At 47.7% G+C, this 20048-nt stretch overlaps 1 protein-coding gene across 3 annotated transcripts in view; it reads left to right on the top strand.

Moving 5' to 3' along the window:
• The window catches only part of LOC119197296 (intermembrane lipid transfer protein VPS13B-like), a 265877-nt gene that overhangs the window by 171914 nt on the left and 73915 nt on the right, over window positions 1-20048 (top strand). For all 3 annotated transcript variants that reach the window (XM_062565592.1, XM_037453487.2, XM_062565593.1), the window contains exons 33-37: window positions 1263-1389; window positions 3784-3927; window positions 16997-17338; window positions 17983-18397; window positions 18685-18822. In XM_062565592.1, coding sequence (XP_062421576.1) covers window positions 1263-1389; window positions 3784-3927; window positions 16997-17338; window positions 17983-18397; window positions 18685-18822 — 1166 coding nt within the window. The remainder of the gene's footprint in view (window positions 1-1262; window positions 1390-3783; window positions 3928-16996; window positions 17339-17982; window positions 18398-18684; window positions 18823-20048) is intronic.

The following is a 20048-nucleotide window of genomic DNA, read 5'->3' as shown; positions in this document are numbered from 1 at the left end:
GCAGCACCAGCTCGTCGTAAATGAACGTGTGATTGAGAATGCGCCAACACACCGAGGAGAGGGGGGGGGGTCAAGTTCACAGCTTGACTTGTCCGCTGCAATCACCCGCAGAAACACACCGCCTTGCTTGTAATACGTTTTGACACGCAACACTTCCAAAGTTCACACCTTTGCCTCGTTCCCTACATTGATCCCCCCCCCGCACCTCCTACCCCTCACCCACTCTCTCTCCAGCTTTGGAACCATGGCGGTTTTATAGTTGCGGTTTCCTGAGGAAATCCCCGCGCCTTGGATCCACTGACAGGATCTGTCCTCATTGCAGCGTGTATTTGCCGGCCAAGGGAAGACCTGTGAACTCTCGCCCCTCCCCCCCCATGCCACCTACAGCAGGTTTCCCTGTTTGTACCAGTGCCGCGGATATCTCCACTTACTGTTCACACTGTGCCGCTCTGCGGGAAAACACAGTCATTCTTTCCCTTCTTTGTGTTCCAGCGGGCCCCAGGCTCCCCGGCCCCGTTGGTGAATGATAGCACCTGTCCCCTGCAACCAGACCCTCAATGTTTCAATCCCTGTCTGCAGGGAGATTAGCCAACAGCAATTGGGCCCACCGATCATTTCACCTCCCAAATGAAGGCCTCCCTCGAGCGCCCGGGGCAGGAAATAATCCCTTAAGGGCACTGGTAATGCACATTTGTGTAGCACAAGTGAATATGATATTGGTGCTGGTTAAGCACTGTACTTTAGGCCACCTAGAAACAGGGCCTTTTATAATCTTGGCCAACTGTAAATATTGGAAGCCATATCGCTTGATTGTTTTAATAGCAGCAGATGTGGCAATTAACACCACTTTGTAAAGCCCCCATGTATATTTGTTTTACTGCTAACAAATGTTCCCACAAATATGACTTGATTGTGGGAAGGAACATTAGTGGAAACGGGGAGGGCTGATGTGAGAAGGTCTCCATTTGATCTCGTGTATACAATTAAGGGGTGTTCCCAATTGAGACTTGTCAAATAACATCTCACCCCGTCTCTGTGGCCATGCAGGATCCAAGCACCCGCCTCAAACGTGTTTCACCAGGAAGCTTTTCCCTAAAACTCACCTATGGGAATAATGCTTGGCCTGCCAGATTTTGTATTCCACTAGTCTGAAATGGGAGTCAAAATCAAACAAAAGGGAACTACAGGATAATTCAGTAGTTCGCTTTGTACATGAGGTTCCTAGTGACCAACTGTTTAATCCCGTGTGTGTCTCCTCTCAGTATCAGAAGGCACCAAGAGCGGCGGGCCATCCTCACGCCCATCCTCACCGACTTTTCTGTCCGGGTCACTGCTGCCCCGGCGATCATCTTCAGTAAGAATGTGCCACCTGACTGTGGACAGGCAGAGGTCAGTGCCCACCCAACTTCTATCCATCTGGCTTACACCTTTCTCTTTCAGCGAGTTCAAAAGTAAGTCAGAGAGTGGCCGTGGTCCTGAGGATGCAGGGATGGGCTTAAAGGGAGAGTTAGGATGTCCGTGGGTCCAAAATGTAAGTGATCCGTAATACCCCTTGAATGGGGAGTGATATAACTAACAGACATCAGCACGATCATCTTTGCCAGTTGATTATTTACATTAAGAACATCCATCAATTTGTAGTGTCATATTCATGTATTAAAATTTGGAATTACCTTTTTAAATGTATGCTACTTTCCAGATCTGAAATGTGAACATTAGACAAAGGCAGGTTCACACTTCCTGTTTGATTTTTGTAGACATAGTGGAGTCAAAAGTAACTGAGGGGATTTTGGATAGTCACTTTTTAAATCATATCAAAACAATACATTCATATCAACACTGTCAAAAGCCAATAATCAAATGTTGTACTAACAGGCTGTGAATTGTATCTGAATAATCTCCTCCGTAAAAAACGCATTCACAAAAGTAAAGATAGATATCTCGTTAAACAGTTTTTTATTGACATTAAGATAATCATTTGATCGTAATGGTGAATTCAAGGTTTTCTTTCCAGTAGTCTGAAAGAAGCATGTAGTCCAAACTATGGATTGAACAGCTAATGAAAAGCAAATACGTGTTATTTTGTGTGACGGCTTAAAGAAGAAAAGTGTTGCAGGTTGCACATTATTCCTCATCTACTCTGTCGTGTGGTTTATTCACCACTTACACCCTACCATTCATGGCCTTTGACCTCGGCCTGCTAAAACAGGGATTGTAACCATTATTCTCACAGTCCAGATGAAAATAGACATTGATTATGTGAGTTGTCACAAGTATTTACTCTCTGCCTCTGCAACATACAGTAACTTGCTCATTAAGACTCCCTCCACCCGGTCCGCCGGGTAATGGAGGCTTCTGACCCGCACAGTTCAGAGCCTCTCTGCTTATACAGCTGATGTTTTCTGGCCCGGCTTCCTGAGACTTCCTGCCGCTTTGATGCCTCGTCCGTCCACGCTAACGCGCCCCCTGACAATGCGTAACAGCTCATCCATAGTTTACACTGACACACACACAATGTGAGGTGCATAATTCCCTGACATATGGAGACTTGGAGCAAGTAACAACACTTTTTGTCCTAAAGTTATTTTTCAACTAACTGCTTTTAGTTGACGTTCATGCGCTTTAAACATGAACATAACAGCTGTTTATTTTTGACTTATTAATGCATTCATTATCATTCTTTGACTTTGTATTCTGTAGTATTGTGAGCTTGCAGAATAACTGCTACTACTACTACTACTACATGTTTTAGTAAGAATGATAATATTCATTAGATTAAATATGGAATGTACGCTCAAATTGATATAATCAAATACAAGATCTGCCATGAAAAGGCATATGTTTTCCATATCTGATTGTCTTCCACCCTTTGAGCTTGTAGAACATCCTCTCTACTATTAGATGTTCCTGAGTTTAAAACATGGAGAGCAAGCGATGTTCAGACAGACTGACTACAGAAAGAATTTCACTCAGAACCAAAGAAACCAGCAGTCATTGGAAGAATAAACTGAAGGCTTAGCATCAACATGTGTTCAGATTTGAAAAAGAATAGCTTCCTGTTTCGCTGTCACAATAAATGAACAGGCACTATTGGAATATGAGCTGAACCAGTCCCAGTTAAAATAACTTCAATGTTACCAGAGTCGACTGCAGAGGGCCCGAAGTAAAATACACTTACCCAAATGCAAAACAATTGTGGTTCAGTAATGATTGAGGATTGCAACTTTCTGGACGGGAACACAAATTTATACTTAAAGGGTTTTTTGGGGGGAAAAAAGGTCCAACAGTGGTCTCACTGACATGAAACACTGTGGGGACGTCGACTCAACTTTAGGCTTAGAGCCACATATATTTCACCTGTAAGTAATCCACAGTGTCAGATTTATTCCTCACATTCTGATTCTACTACTTCTCCTTGATGAGATAATATAAAAAACTAATTTAGGATACATTGAACAGTCCTTTTAAGTTTTTTTAACTAGTTGGTTGGTATAGATTATGTCTACACAGTAGTCTGGCCCGTGTGTGTGCGTGTGTGTGTGTGTGTGTGTGTGGTTGAACCCACAGTGATATCCTGTTGGAGGTTTGACCTGCTGGCTGTGGGCGGGACCCTGGAGAGGAGAGAGAGGAAGCAGGGCGCAAACTTAGCTACAAAGTAACAAAATAGAGGGGGGGATACAACGTTAAAAAAGACAAAGGTCATAAACTATCCTAGTGTGTATTAGAAGGTCTTTTCCCCTCGCTCTCCCACCCACCTTCCGTCTCTCCCTTCCACGTGTGTAGGAGGTGGTGGTGTGTGGCCACTCTCTGGAGGTGAACGTGACGAGCAGTCTGGACTTGTACCTCAGCGTGGCCCAGGTGCAGCTCCTGCAGCAGCTCCTCAGAGACAACCTAGTGGGGACGGAGGATCCTGAAAGGAGCTCTGAGGTACGTGTCCTGTCGTCACTGTGGGAAGTGCTACGTTTATCCACATACTGATCTCTTAAAAGGAACACTTTCCCCTCATCCACTGGCCCCTAAGAAGCTCCCTCGCTATTTCAGGCCACAGATTTAAATATTTACCCACTGCGAGCGAGGCTGCTTCTCCCGTGTGACCCGAGTTTACGGCGCCGCGTTTTACGGTCCTCTCTGTTGTTTACAGGACAGGGAACTCCCAGGCGCCGTCTGACCGCTTAACACGACTTTTCTAATGGAAAACAATATAAAAATATTTACCAGCTGCATCGAGAATGGGGGTCACAGAGGAGGCGCCGGTAATGGGGGGGGCGGTTACTGATTTGTCCTCTTGGTTTATCACAGGAGGAGGAAATGTACAGCAACTGCATCAGTTGTTGAACTTCAAAATATAATAACAACCAAAATTATTATAACATTATTTTAAAAACAAGTTTGAAAAGATCTCTAAATGCAATAAAAACCAGACTTAAAGAAAACGGATTTTTAAAATTATCATCATAAACAAATAGAATCAGAAAAAATATTAAACCAACAGTAAAATCTCTAAAAGGCAAGTCTGAAATAAGGAGCTTTTAAGAGTGACTTAATGACTGAAGGTCATTACACAAATAGTGGTATTATCGTAATAGTAATACTACGATATTCAGATCAATAACTGAACGGCCAAATGTGTGTCTAAATACATATTTATCTTATTATTGTGATCGTTCATCCAAAAGCAAAAAGGTCCGTATGCATGGTGTGAAGTTTGCTCGGTGCTTTACATATTCATGTGTTTAGTTATTTATACAGTCAGAGGGGAGGTGACTGCTGTGCATCTGGATCTGATTTGGGTGATCTCGGAGCCCTCACCCCTGACTCGTAATGATTCATGGCTCCATTCTGTTGAGGGGCAGCTAACGGCCGCAGAGGGTTTGTGCAGGTTCAAGGCAGGATGAGAAAGTTCAGCTAGCAGCCATTCAGGGAGGTCTGACGAAAAACAACATTCAGCTTTATTACGTAAAGACTGGCTTTACTTTCTTTATCTGCTCATGCGGCTTAAACTCTCTCTTCCATTGTCACACACACGCAGAAACCCTTCCACAGGAGGATCCAGGGATCAGGGTGGTGATCAGGGGCACTGTGCAAGGAGTGGCTACGTGTCGTGTTTTCTAGTTTACTCCGAGACCAGAACAGTTAACGTTTTGTTCCCAAAAGATCACAACTCACCACTGTGTTATTGCTGCCTTCAGATGGATTAAATGGAATTGAAATGACCCGTAGGTCCAGAGTGATGTAATATAATGATCATCCGTCCACCACTGAGAAATGAGGTGTATACAGTATGCTTGGGAAAGTGTCTGCTTTCATTTAACATTCACTTTTTGGTCACAGTTGTTTGGAGCTCTCGCTTGTTCAGAAACTTTTATTATGCCGCATTCATTTCAGGTGCATAATCCCCTGTTCCTTAGCCGTCGGGGGTTTTATAGTAGTGCCATTATGGAGCGTAACAGTATCATTAACACCGGGGTCAGTCGTGTGTGTCTTCACCTCGCTGCAGCTGCAGAGCACCAGGGTTACTCCAAAGGCATGTTTTCTGACTTTGGCTCTATTTGGACCCTCTCTGTCCATCCCGGTGTCCTCAGCCTCCTCTGTCCGGCTGCTTGGCTCCGGATCCTGCCGAGAGGGTGCGGGGGGGGGGGGGGGGGGGGGTTCGGAGGGTCAGTCTTTGTGTGACTCGAAGATGTGTCGAGGGTCCGCAGGAGCTCATTCTGCGAGCTGCAGAGCCCTCTAGTGGCCCCTCCAGATACGGGCCGGGAGGGGGCCGCCGCTCCTCCTCCCCAGCACGTGAGACATCAAGGTGCATCAGCAGTACGAGTGCTGACATTGTTTGGAGTGGGAGTGTGGAACAAGTGAAGGCTTTTTGACGTAGCTAGAAATCCAGCAGATACCTGTCCCCCCCCCCCTCCTAACTTCTTACACATAATCATAGTTCAGATGTATCTCCACTGCCAGTTTCCACAATATCACAATCTGGATTGTGTGTCTTTTATTTTCCAAGCCCAACTTCCGTAATGATATTTATAATATTTGACAGGTTTGTTTGTACTTCCTTTATACAACCTGTTCAAAGGATTCAATCAGAAACAGGTCCTGGATCTCAAGCATCTGGTGGGGGGGTGGGGGGATGGGGGTTGGGGGGGGACTATTTTTGTTGTCGTGCCTGAATAAAGCAGAGTCAGCACTGTCCCCGGCAAGAGTTTCAATTAAACACCGCTCACTCTCTCTTTCATTTACAATCCTTTCCTCTGCTGTTTTTCATTTCTTTTCTCTTTTTTTTTTCTTCTCTCTTGTTCTCCTCGATCCCGGGCGCTGATTTCAAACGCTTCCAATCGCCCCTCACAGCTGTGTTTTATTGTCTGGGTTAATTCATTCCTTTTTTTCCTAGGTTCCCCAGCCGTGGTGAGGCGAGCCAGGCGCGTGGGCCTGATGTGTTTGTGTGCAATTTCCGTCTTTCATTTTGCACGGAGCGGTGCTTTGTATGTGTCCACTCTCATATGCACTTCTATCATGACTCTTCCTTGCATGCATGCAGCTGCTGTCCAGTTCTAATACCGCTCCAATCCTGACTGGAATGCAAGAATGCAGCGCGCTTCGAAAGCACATTGAACTGCGGGAATGGGATGTTTCTTTTTACCTTTTCTCTGTATTGAATGATGATGAGTGGCGCTGGTCTGAGATCAGGCAGCTTTCAGCAGCGGGACGTCCCACAGTCAGCGGGGCTCTCCGAGACTCACCTCACCGCTCTGTCCTCAGGCGGCGTCACCCTGCAGTGCGTCAACGTGTATACTCTCACAAGCGCATGCACACACATGGGCCCCACATTGTCACCATGGCGACTGCCTGCAGCCTCTTATTTGGAAGCCAGCGCGCTGATACTACTTCATAACTGAGCAAGTGTGTTTAAAACAAAGTCGCTGACTTTGTGTGGAGTTTGCAGATCTTCATCCACCCAGCGACCGGCACATTCCTTCCCTTCGCTACCTCCGCGCCACCCGTTCTTTGGAGAAGATTTGACCTGTTATGGTCGCCATCATGTCAAGCTCCCCAAGTATTGATGATTGTTTCCCTCATAACATATTGCTTGGTCCCCTCTCTTGCGCTCTCTTAAACACACACACACACACACACAAGCAAAGGAAGCCTGGGTCGACCATGTGCTCGTACCACAGTGTGAGAGGAAAATACCCTCTGGTGCAGGGGAAGTCCCGCTCGGCTTCATCCTCCACCTCATCCTGGGATGATTACACGCATGGGAAACAGGGCTTTAGACCTCTTCCAACACACACTCACACCAATGCCAGTGTGCACGCGCGCGCACACACACACACACACACACACAAAGCCAGCACCCATGTTCAGGGCCGAGGTATCAGGCCTCACAGAAACCTCTGAATTAGTTTTTAGTAAATACACATGGTGGGGAAACTTCCCAATAGCCAATTACCTGCCTTATCTCTTCCTTCCTCCCTCCTTCTCTCCGTCTTTTCGTGTCCTTCCCTCTCCATTTGGCATCGTGAGACGTTATGCATCTTTATCGCTCACCCGCTTTAGAGTTGGGTCTCCAACTTCTGTCTCTCAAGTCTCTCAACCATTTGACTTCATCCCTCGTTGTCCTCTCTTTCCCATGCTCTCGGTCTCCTCTCATTCATCTCCTTTTTCCCCTTGTGGGACTGGCACAGCTCCTGGTTGGAAACGTGTGGGCCTTCCAGAGCTGGCTAGTTTAATAGCTTCAGCTGGCTGACTGGAGAGGGTTCCTCCTCTGGAGACAGATGGAATGTGACAGTCTGTAGATTAGGACATCACAGTAGCGTCACACGCCTGCTTTAGGGATGCACTCTGACCCAAAGCTGGACCATAGACAGCGCGGGTAGGTGGCCAGCCAAGACCCGCCGACGTGAGCAGTGGACTCCCAGCTGGAGCGAGTGCTCTGGTCGGTAGCTGCTTTGGTTTCTCAGTGGCTTAGGACAGCAGTTATTAGTGGGGAGGAGGCGGTGTTTTATTGAAGCGTGTTTTTTCGTGTGCACATAATCACACAACCTCGCCTAAATACAGTTTGACCATCTAGTTTGACTTAATTAACTTTTGTGAAGTGAAAAAAAACACACGATGAAAGGTTTCAAGATCTAAGACCAAACACCAAACACAGAGGTTTGGGGCCTGTCAATCATAGGGTCGCCCCGCCCTAAAACTACCCTGCTTCATGGTCTGTACAAATGGCACTAACTCTTTAGCTCGCAGGTGAGCAGCACTGTCAAAGCCGTGGAACTAAGGGAGCCCTTCCTGCAGCCCCAGTCAAGTTACCTCTTCCATCTCTGATGTATAAAAACTCAGCGCTGGTCTTCTTATCGAAACCATGGTGCGGCTAACGAGGTTGGCTGAGCGTGCGACCCGGGGGCCCGGATCCTCGCCTGCGTCTGTTTCATGTGAAACCATTTCCAGGGCTGCTCCTCTCCGCGATGAGTGTTTCATATCGTCTCGTGGCCGTTGGGCTATGAGAACCCCAATTACTCAAAGCTCAACCTCTGATCTTTCCAGGACAGTGAGGTGTCTGAAGGGCTTTTATGTCCTCCGCCGGGCCAGCAGAAACAGAGACATCAGATGTGAGGGGAGAAACTCATGGTACTCATAGCATAGTCCAGATGACAGAACACACAAGGAGGGGGGGGGTGAGACACAGTGAGAAAAGGCCGTCTGAATCCGGTGTTTGTTTGGACTGCTGCTCTGTCCAGAGCTCTGCTGCTCTGTAAATGTGGGAGCTGGACACTCGTCAGAGGTCTGCTCTCACCAGGCCGCCTGGCTATTAACCCTCTCTGAGGGGCCGGATCCCTTTCACCCTGACCCCTTCCCATCCTGCTTAGCGCTGTTTTCCTTCGTCCTGTTGCTGCTGAGAGTAATAATAAATAAGGCTCCCTGCACGGCCATCTCCTTTTCCATTCTGGCTGCCCTACATCTGTTAAGTACGCGCCGTTGTCTCAGCTTATCCTACACAAACATATTTTCATAGCTAGTATTCATCTCGCTGCACTTCTTTTGTTATGAAAACGTATCTTTTTTTCCCCCTCCCCCCTCTCGTTTTGGTTTGTGTCTAACTGACCCTCCTGTGTGAATCAACTGCTAATTGACAGCCAGTCATAACAACTCACCTTGGCTGTTCGGCCCAGGCCCCCGCCCCGCACCCGCAAAACGCCAACCGTCCCCTCGGAGCATGGCCGTGGCAAATTCTTAAATCAGGCCCCCCCTACCCCTTGGAAACTCAATCTATTTGAGATCAGTAGCAGCTGAATTTGCTCTCCCCTCAATCGGTTTTGGCGAAATTGGCGTGAAAACTCCAGATAAAAATCACAGAGGTTGGAATTCTGTTCGAGCAGTGGGAAAAACAAACGGCGCCTTTGAGGAGAGGCCGCGGGGCCCCCGCCATGAACCCCGGGATCGGGTGTCCACTCAGGTGAGGAGGAGTCAGAGGTGGCCCCTCCGCCCCCCGGTCCCTCTCTCTTTCTCTGCAGGGGAAACCAGGTCACACACCCAGGGGGCCAGTAAAGGCAGGGCCCACTAGGCCAGCTAGAGCAGACCCATAAGAACACCTGTATAAGCATGATTCCGCCTAGAATAACAGGTGAGGGAGAGTATTGGGTTCTCTCTATGTGACTTGGATGATTTTGTAGAGACGTTTGTGGGTGTCTGTGGTGTTTTTGCATGTACTTGCATGCATGTATGTGGATGTACATGTTTGTATCTGACTAATACTTGACTAAACTATATGTTTACCCTAAAATCAACCCCCAAAAATTCCCACATCCCCCCCGATGTGTCTATGCTACTAATCGATGATCCAGGTCGCATAGTTATAGAATAATGTGTTAATGGACAGTTATGTTAACATATGAGTCACCATTTAATGTAATAATCTTTCAAACTTCTTCACTAAAGGGGAATGGTACGGAAGGTGTGTGTAGTTCCATAGTCGCATATGCATATGTAAAGAAGCATTCTTCTACGCATGCGTCCAATGCTCCCTCTGAACGTCTTTGTAAGCCAAATAAAGGCACGTGAACGCCAAAAAATGTAGACCATGATAGATATGCTCCGATGGGAGAGCCGACTGCAACGCGTTGCTCACACGATGTGGATAATCAAGAAGTGGGCTTGATTCCATAGCTCACCTGTTTCCGTTTGTCCGCTTTGGAGCCGCTCCCGTAGGTCAGATGTGCATGACCAAGATGAATCATCACATGCACCTCACACATTCCAACACTTGGAACGCTCCACCAGCTCAAATCCATTCTTGATAATGTGTCTATTTGACGTGCAGTATTTTGCCAAAGCTCCAGCCAGAGCGGATGAAAAAGAAAAACCTGTGTGGTGACGACTTAGTTTTGCACTTTAATGTACTACAGGTGTGCTTCTGAATCCACCAGTGCAGCCTCGGGATCCCGTCACCTGAAACTGCTCCAACCTCCTCCTGATCCCTATGTCCAGTGGAACCGATGCATCCTGGAACCTGCAGATTATTTATTCTGTAGTTGTCTATGTGCATCTGCTAATCTGGAGCACATCCAGAGAGACATGAAAAGAAGATTATCTCCACCCACCTTTTCTAGTTTCATCTCTGCAAATAGACGGCGAGTCTGGGACCTGTCTTCACGCTGCTCTTTGAATTCTTATGCAACAGTATTTGCGTGTTTCTGTGCCCTCCAGTGAGTGTGTGTGTGTATGTGGGCGCGGCCTTTCTCTCTCCAGACCCCTCACCCTGTGCTGCTCCCGATCAGCCTCACCTTGGGTCCGCGTTGTTTACTCCACCGTGGTCCTTGTTCCCCGTGACCACGTTACCAAGGAGCACAAGCAGATGAACGCTTTATGACCTGATGAAAGGCTTTTTGAAGTCCCTCAGACGCCTGCTTTGCGCGAACCACCAGGGCCCCGCGCTGGAGACAATGTGGCCTCTTTTGTTGTTTGTTGACAACATAATGCCAGAGCTAATGACGTTATGGTGAAAGCCTTGGTTCAGTGTTCACGAGGGCCTGATGAAACCTGATGCTCGCTGTGCTGCAAGGCGCTCTGCTCTGCTGTGTTGCACCGCCTGCCAGCCGCTGAAGGGTGGTGCATTGCCCCACTGCACCTTACTGCCTTTCCCATCGCGGGCACAATGGCTAGGAAGGTGCCCTCGTGTCTGGGGGGGCGCTCCTGTAGGTGTTCGGTACTGGCCTGCTGCTCGGTTGCGTCCGTGCTGTAGACATTCTAAAGTGCTTCAACACCCTCCCACAAGCTTTCACAGTAGCACACACACACACAGTCACACGGCTTTAAGATGTCCCCATCGAGCCCACCTCGCTCAGGGACTCCCGGTGTGTGTAAGAACCAGAGCATGGATATTAGATTAGACAATGACCCCCACACAAACCTAAATAGGGACGCTGACCGCTAACGAGAGCCAGTTGTTCTCTCTTCCATCCATTCCCATGGAAAGAGAGCGAGTAAAGAAAGTCTGATGAAAGTCTGTTGCAATAGTGGCCAGGATCACAGCAATTAATGACGGACCCCAGGGGGCCTCACTTCCACTGTTGCTGTGTGTCTCCTAATCCCACCTTTCTCCACATCTGGCCTTCATCGCACTTTAATCCGTCACCAGATAAAATGTTAGCAGTCTGGGGATGTAAGACAAGGAGTTATAATCTAGATGTTTTTGTATTTCATGTAGAGGGCCCATTCATCCATTCATCAGCCGTATTCTTCCTGCCAAGAATGTCTCCGTTGAGCTTTAGCCCCCGCGATAACTCTATCATAGCATCTCAGCGTCTACTCTGGCCCCGTGTTGTTTACCATTTTGCCGATCGATCTTGTTTATCGTCAGTGATGGATGTGTTTGGCGATAAAGTCCACGCTGTGGCATCTGATTCCAGCCAAGAGATTATGTGGGATGAGCAGAGAGAGGCTGTGTATCATTTCTAAACACTGAGATCACGACGGTGGAGCCACTTTCCCCCTTTGTTTGTTTTCACTGACACTCGTGGTGTTAATCTAGGACTGGTGTTCTGGCATTGTTTCAACTCTGAGTAATAAAGCACACTGCGTCGTGCTTATTCAAACAGCCAGTGTTATTGGAGCGATTGGGGCACAGGTCAGCGTGTCCTCGCGGTCACCCCTAACCTGAGCATTGGATTCGATAGGCGGATCCCAATCAGGGTTTAATCGTTTGGATTGGTGGAACCGTTGAGGGGGGCTGAAGCGATACGTCTTTTAGACCATTGCCAAAGCTCCCAAGTGAGATGGTGGAAAGTGGGAAGGCCTTGGTCGAGAACCCAACATGCTGGATCCAGCTCCGCTCTACTAAGCAACGGCAATCCTCGTGGTTTGTAAGCAAACAAACATCAGGTGCACAGCAGTTTTGTAGTTCGATCAATTCTCCAACAGAGGCTTTTGGCCTCCACATCTGCCGGAGCCAGGTTTTTTGTTCCACCAGATGGACCGCATTAAAGCACCCTTTAAAAAAAAAAAAAAACGTTTTTTTTTTGGTTTTCCAGCTTTGTTTATCAGTTTGCATCTTTTGTTTCTGGGCTTAGGCTTTTCCAATTCATAAAGGCAGCTGGAAACATGCCTGTGTTCACGTTTCCTTGTCTGTTCATCTTTCCTTTGTTTAGTGTTTTTGTTTCTCAGACTGTCCTCTCTGTGGACCAGCCATGTCATTCAGTCCCTACATCTCCTCCAGAAGGCCTTTCCGGATGGAAAAGGGTTCCAGCTGACCTAGAACTTTAGGAATGTCAACACACATGAATTATTACTCTTTGCTTCCCCCTGTACTGTATGTCACAAGGCATCGAGGGAGGAAGAAGGTCTCTGATTTGTGAGGGGCTACGGGGAGAAGAAAAAAGGACATTGTCTCTGGTGCCGCTAAACCCTGGAGGAGCAAACCAATCCCCAAGCTTGTTAAAAAACGGCCTCGCTGTGTTTAAAACACATTTGACAGTCCCTCCGAAGCACTCGCCGTTCATTTGCGAGCTGCAGGGTCGTGACCTTCCGCCTTCCTCTTTGTTGTGGTTCAGTTGAAGTGCATAGCAGGTTGCCTTTGTTATTGGAACAAAGTTGAATGTATTAAATGACTCCCTTTGATGCCCTTTTTTTGCTTTGTGGCCGCTGTTATGGCGCACAAAGAGCGGTGACTTCATATTATAAATGCCTTCCACCCTCTGTTTCCCTCTAGAAAATGAGAGAATCAATTGCAGCCTTTAAGGCTTTTGGTCAAGTATTATTTGTTATTATTTTGGTTTGAGATGAGGTATTGCCGCATTGAGGTTTTCCTCCACCAGTACAAAAGCTCAGAGGCCTGTTTTTCGGCTTAATGGCCCCCATAAACAATGGCAGGTAGCACAGCAGGGGCCCGACCTGTAAACTCTGATGTAGTCAAGATACAGAAGTTAATTTCTGTAGCTCAACTCAATGGTCCTGTCAGGGTGATTTATTAATATGACTTCCATGTCATTCTGTGGGAATTGTACTGGAGCTACAAGAGAACATGGGGGTGGGGGTGTAACAAACAGTATGCCATTTCTCTATGTGAAATGATGTAAAGCCAATCTGCTCCTAATCTGACCTCACCTGACTACTGAAGTGGCCCCCCCACTGGTTTCATTGAGAAACTGGTTGCGGCTTGCTTATTCCTCCCACAGTAACTGTCATATCTGCCTTAGTCAATAACCAGGCAGATGTCCTGCAATGGTCGTAAAGCCTGAGGTGGTGGGGGGGTTGAAATGCAACCACGATACATGTGAAGTCATTTCTGTTGGGTGGTGGGATCAAGCTGTAATGTGTTTCTGGCTCTCTGTGACGAGCACATACCGTTCCCTCCACCATGTCCACACTGGAGTTCTTTCTCTACCGCGCTGGCTTCACCTTCTCTTGTCACTTCCTGGTGATGTCAGTTCACAAAGCTTTCCACTCAGCGCTTTGATTATGTCACAACAGACACTTCCCCATCCAGGGCTGCTGTCATAAGCCCGTCATGTGTTTTTAGTGGCCCATGAAGTTAATTCTATATGTATTAATCCGATCTTGTGTGGGCTATGGAGAACTTATTGCCTAACCCAGACTTTAGACCACGTTGAAACATCCCTTGGACACACATCCCTGATCTCTTCCTTCGTCTGGAAAGGATCAGCTGCGTATGAAGTTTTCACGTGTAAAAAGTCATGTTGTCATGTTCTGACAACACCGTAAACGGGGGGAGGGGGGAGGCATTTGGGCTATGTGACATTTGCTTCCACTCATTAGCCCCCTCCGGCCTCGCGCTCTGAGGTTAGGTGTTCGGGTCGCTACGGATGCACTCCCATATGATTGGCACTTGGGAAACTCACACTTTCACACTTTGGGGATTATCCTCCATTTTTTCCCCCCGAATGTTCTGCCTGGAGACTATTGAGGAGATGACCTCATGATTGGATGATGGGTGTGTGCGTTGTGCGTGTAGTTGCATGATCGCAAAGTTCAGAGAGAGATTGCGCTGGGATCTGGAAACTGCTCCAGTGCCGCCATTATATAACGATATAATAGAAAGTAATGGTTGGAAAAGGGGAATTTCAGCTGGGACCAGGCCCCTTAGCTGCATGTTTGTCTTTTAAATTTATTACCCCCCTGTCAATGAATAAATTGGCAAAAGGTTAATACATACAGACTGCAGAGCAGTTGGGTTGTGTGTTCTGTGTGTACCTGCTCTTTTCCAGCTGAGCTCCAGGAAGTAAGTACTGCTGAGATCAAAGCCTGGTCTTCATGTGTGCTTACGCAGACATGTTAGCGATTGTATGCGTTTATTCAAACTATAGCAACCACTGTGTGCTCTATTTTCATTGTTTCTTTTCCTCCGGTTGTGTTCCCCATTATCCATTATTCCACTTGTAAGCACATCTAAATATAGAGCAAGAATTTGCTTAGGGGGCACTCTGTTAGTAGTGGTGGTTAAAGAGAAGACGGGGTATTTGCTGTAATTGTAAATGCATGTGTACGGCCTGAGCTTGGGAAGAGAGACGGAGGGGCATTGGAGCGAGTATCTGGCAGCCCCTCTTGGCCACTCGCTGTCCCCCTCCCCAGCTGCCGTGCTTCGTGTCTGTCCCCTCTGACTTGGAGTGAACATTCTGCCGTTTTGCTGAAATGCTTTTCTGTCAAATACCTACCTCACCTTGGCACCCGCTTAACACAACACACATGGAGACGGGACCCGGGCCCTGTTTCTGCCCCCTCTCCCCTCCCCATTGCTTGGAAAGTCTTCCATTTGTGCAGAAAAGACGTGCGCACATCCTGTCCTTATTAGCCGATCCTATAGCAGCCCTACACATGAGCCCCGGACCAACAGAGCAGGCGGGCGGCATGCCGCAGCGTTTTATATAGCTCTTGTTCTTAGCCTTTGATGACACTGTTTAGAATAGGAAATATCTAATAAGTCAAGTATTCTGTCTAATGTGCTGCCAGTGGGTTTAGTATATGCCTGGAGGTCTTGAAACACTATCTCTGCCACAGCAATAATATACATTTAAAATGATCTTGGAGCGGGTGGGAGGGAGCTATGTAGAGAGATGTGGTGGGCCGGGGCGGGGGGCTCTGAGAATCCACGCTGTAATAGCAACCATGTGCCGGTTGGAGGGATAGGAGGGGACCGACCGCGGGTCGTTTGAAAGCGCTCTTTTGGTTCGGTTCCTCTATTTTCAATTGATCAGTTTTGTTTCAAAAGTCAGCAGTAGCTAATGGAAACCAACGTCCCCGTTAACATGGGGGTGGGGGCTGGGGGTGGAAATGATGCAGATTACTAAACTGATAAAGCTGCTGCTATAAGAAGGTTTTCCTTGATAGGACACAGTTGAATACGCTGAAAGGACCTCTATGGCTTGTCCTTTTCTCCATGTTTACTTTCTGAGAAGAAAGAGGGTCCTTTTTGTGGTGTTTTTATTCTCAGCTCCAAAAATATATTCCATGGCCGTTTCTGTAAAGGCTTCTGTTTACGAGTCCGTTCTATATAAACATGTCCCGTAATGTATTATTTGGTAGGTAGGCTTATGTGTCTCATCCTGTCCCCTGGGAGCCTCTGGCGGCTCCTTTATTGTCTTGAATATGGCACGCTTTGGTAGCAGAGTAAAGATCACTGTCGCTCCAAACACAGCAACCTACTCACTTGATTTATATCTTCTGTCACTGAAAGCTTTTTATTTCCGCGGCGGCTGGAACTCTCCTGCCAGTCGGAGCCGAGCGTAAAGTCTCTGCCCCTTTAGACACAATACCACAGTGGCTGCACGCTACGCTAGGTTTGCCCGGGCTGAGACCCTTTTTTTTTTTTTTTAAGACCTTTTCAATATTTGCAAGAAGTGCAAAATGATTTACGGGCCTCGGAAAAAGGCCCAGAGCATGCCTTTAATGTCTCTGTGGCTATACGATCATCCCCTTCTTTGGTCAATTTGTCCATGGTTTTAATCAAGCCAGCTATTCGCTCTGTGTCCTCTTCTAATGCCAGTATCCAAACACAAAAACAAAAAAGGATACTCTATTTTTAGTGGATGCTGCGATTATTACACAGCATCTTGGTTTGGTTTGAGGTAATGCACTTTGTTTAAAGGCAAATCAAGCTTCTGCACATGTTTAACATTTTCTTTATTTACCTTAAATACATGTATTTCCATCCATCCATCTTCAAAGCCGCTTATTTGGGGAAGATATTTTTCTTAGTTTTCAAGCTTCTACTTTTTGAGCTTAAACAATGTTTTTCATTGATTTAATTTGATAACTGCTGCTTCATGTTCTGTCTATTCAAGTACATCTACTTGAAACAAAGACAGAGCACATGCATGCAAACATTTGCTAGCACTTAAAATACTGAATAATATAACACATCTTTTACATTTTACTTTTCATTATCCTTCCTCTGAACATTAGCTCAAAAAGCAGGAAAACTGATCCGTGTCTGTGGAATACTTTGCCAGTGGAGCCTGAGTTTGAACACAGCCGGGCCTCTCTCTGTGCACAGATGCGTCGATGCGAACCGAAACACGGGCGCCGCGACCCCGCGGTGGGCGCCGCTGCTTCATCTCGCCACAGCGGGACCGGGCAGGACAGCGGCTTCGGCAGCGACAGCGCCCGCATCCGCATCGTACAGATAGAGCAGCAGAGCGGGGCCAGCCACCACTGCATCGCCCGGCCCTCCCGCCACTCCGCCATCACCAAGAACCTCAGCTTCATCCCTTTTGACATCTTCGTCACGGCCGGCAAGCTGTCTGTCATGACCTACGCGTGCGCCAGTGCCCCGAAGGCCCCTCCCCCGCCGTCGGACACCCCCGGCACACCGGAAAAGAGAGAGCCCGGGGACAAGGTAGTGTGACATGGAGGCTCACTCCCTGGACTCCATCTGTCCGTTTTCCATCTGGGCATATATAATAGCAATATATGCGTTGATGTATGTAAGCATTTCTGTAGCGTAGAAGTTCAAAGGAATCATAATCCACATTTTTTAAATCAATTTTGCAATAAGTAATGACTTTATGTGGTTTATGAGAAGAATTTCCTGCAGTCTGCAATCAAAGAACTGGATTTATTCCAACATAATGATATGATAACATTTATTCTTTAGCTGTAAAGTAAGTCCATTAAATCTGTCAGTGCCCACCTAACCGACAAAATACTTAATATATATGCATAACATGTGTTAAAGAACTGTCCTGCTGATATGTAAGGGAAAGACTCTGAACTGGCTCAACACTGTCCCACAAACACACACTCTCAGATTGCCATTCTTGGTAATAATATCTTCTATGCGGTCCCATTTACACTGGGTAGCCATTTTTATTTGGTACAACATTATTGCGGATGGCTGCACCCGTGTGTCCATAAGATCTGTGTAAACTGAGGCGGACGAGTTGACGGATGAAAAACATTAGTAATGTTCGCAGCATCTTGACTGCAATAATTGCTGTGAATTTGGTGGAAAACTGAATGCTATCACTGCATCTACTCTAGGTGGGAAAGAGTGCCCTCAACCAGCCCGAGGTCCCGCCCGTATCTCCTCCGGTCTCTGCCTCCCCCTCTCCAGACCCGTCTCCAGCCACTCAGGGTTCCCTCGCCGGCCTCACCGCCGATGACATCCTCAACAGCAGCAACTCCAGGCCGCCCTCTCCTCTGCTGAAGGGCGGCCTGCTGTCCCTGGGCGGCCTGCCCGCTCCCAGCCGCTCCTCGGCCCGCCAAGCGCTGGGCGTGACCATAGTGAGGCAGCCGGGTAGGAGAGGGGCCGGGGACCAGGTGCTGGAACCCCTCCTCTACATCCAGCTGATGCAACCTTCAGCTCTGCTCAGCTGCCACCATCGCAAGCAGAGGATGGAGCTTTCGGTGTTCGACGTGGCCTTAAGAGGAGTGGCCTCTAACTACAAGTGCCTTGGTAAGAGAGATTGGATCGGGGAATGGTGCTTGAGGGACCTAGTTTGAGTAAAGAGGGTCATTTAGATCTTTCAATGTGGATACAGTACCAGTCAAAGGTTTGGACACACTTTCTCATTGAATTGAAATGTGTCCAGACTTTTGATGGATCCTGTTTACCTTAAATTTAAGGGAATGAACACCGTTATACTCAAAAAAGGAACAGTTGAAAAAATGACATATAATAATGTTAAATTACTGTTTGACTTTACTCACCACCTTCTCTCTCTCTCTCAATCCTTCATCCAGACCCAGGAAAGACTCTGCCAGAGTCTCTGGACTACAACGTATTTTGGCTGCAGACGGTAGCAGGAGAGTCTGACTGTAAAACGGGCATCCCTCCGCCTCTGCTCTGCCTCCAGATCAAAGATTTCCTCAACGGACCAGGTGGGGATCGAGCACACTGAAACGCGCTGTTCAACACATTCCGCTCCTTTACTCTTTGTAAGGCCTTCTTTTTCAGGGCGGAAGTAGTGTAAAGCCGCAAGACGAGCACACACGCACAAACACACGCATGCACACTGATCAGAGTAGCTGTGTGGGCACATGATGCCGTATCGTTTGACCGAGGGCCACTTACATCACGAGTACAACACACTGTCCCCGTGTAGCGGATCTGCTTTTCGCAGGGTCCGCTTGTCTATTTCCGGACTGATATGATGTCCACAAGAGCAGCTATGAGCTAAAGTGGCTGACCCAAGGGTGTGGCTCCCACCCTACCCAAATACTGCAGCAGTGAGTCAAAGCGTGGAGTGGGCTTTTGCGTGTGTGCAACCTTGTTATCCCTGTGAGGCTTTTCATGGAGAGCGTGCGTGGGCGCATAACATCCTTCAGAGCTCAGCTCCCTGAGCCCAGCGGGCCGGATGCTGCAGATGATACGGATACACACATGCATACAATCAAGAGCACAGACGCTGCATGTCCTCACAAACAAGGCGGCTCTGGGCCGGAGCGTAGGCGTTATCTACGATGGCTTGTTGGGGGAGGGGGGAGTGCCCACACCCAATCCTCCCCCGCCCCCAATCCTCCCCCGCCCCCTCTCCCAGCTTCGTCTTCCACCTGGAATCACACAACACAATGCAACAATCCACCAACGTCTACCTACCCCTCCTCACCCAGAAGACGTCAGCAGTCCAATCCCAGCAGGAATCAGTTTTTTTTAAACTTGTGGGGTAAAAAGGATTCCTGTCTTGATGTAGCGCGTAAATGAAAACCATCCCTCTCCATAGAGAGTGTGTGCTGCACTGACCTCTGACCTCCAGTATTGTTTCCAGCAGTTCAATAAATATTTAGATAGATTCACATTGACTTTGTCAAAAATGGCATTACAATACACAACTCGATGTGATGTCACAGGATGTTTCGCGCTGGGTCACACCTGTCGTATCTCATTTACATCACGCCGCCCTCTTACGGTGTTTGGTTCAAAGCACTCGTGTGGTCTTATGCGCGATCACGCTCAGGTGTTTCCCCCTGAAAGCGCCGTCCTCGTCTCCCAAGGATAACTTTCAGTCTCATTCGCTCACATTCATCCTCCCCCTGCATGCCCCCGCCCCGTGACTCAGACAGGATCCACGCTCAGTGTGAGGTTGCCCCGGTCAGGCTGTGCTGGA

This window comes from Pungitius pungitius, chromosome 11 (assembly GCF_949316345.1).
Source record: "Pungitius pungitius chromosome 11, fPunPun2.1, whole genome shotgun sequence".
NCBI lineage: Eukaryota > Metazoa > Chordata > Actinopteri > Perciformes > Gasterosteidae > Pungitius > Pungitius pungitius.
Note: the sequence above shows the minus strand (reverse complement) of the source record. Positions and strands in the feature narration are given on the sequence as shown.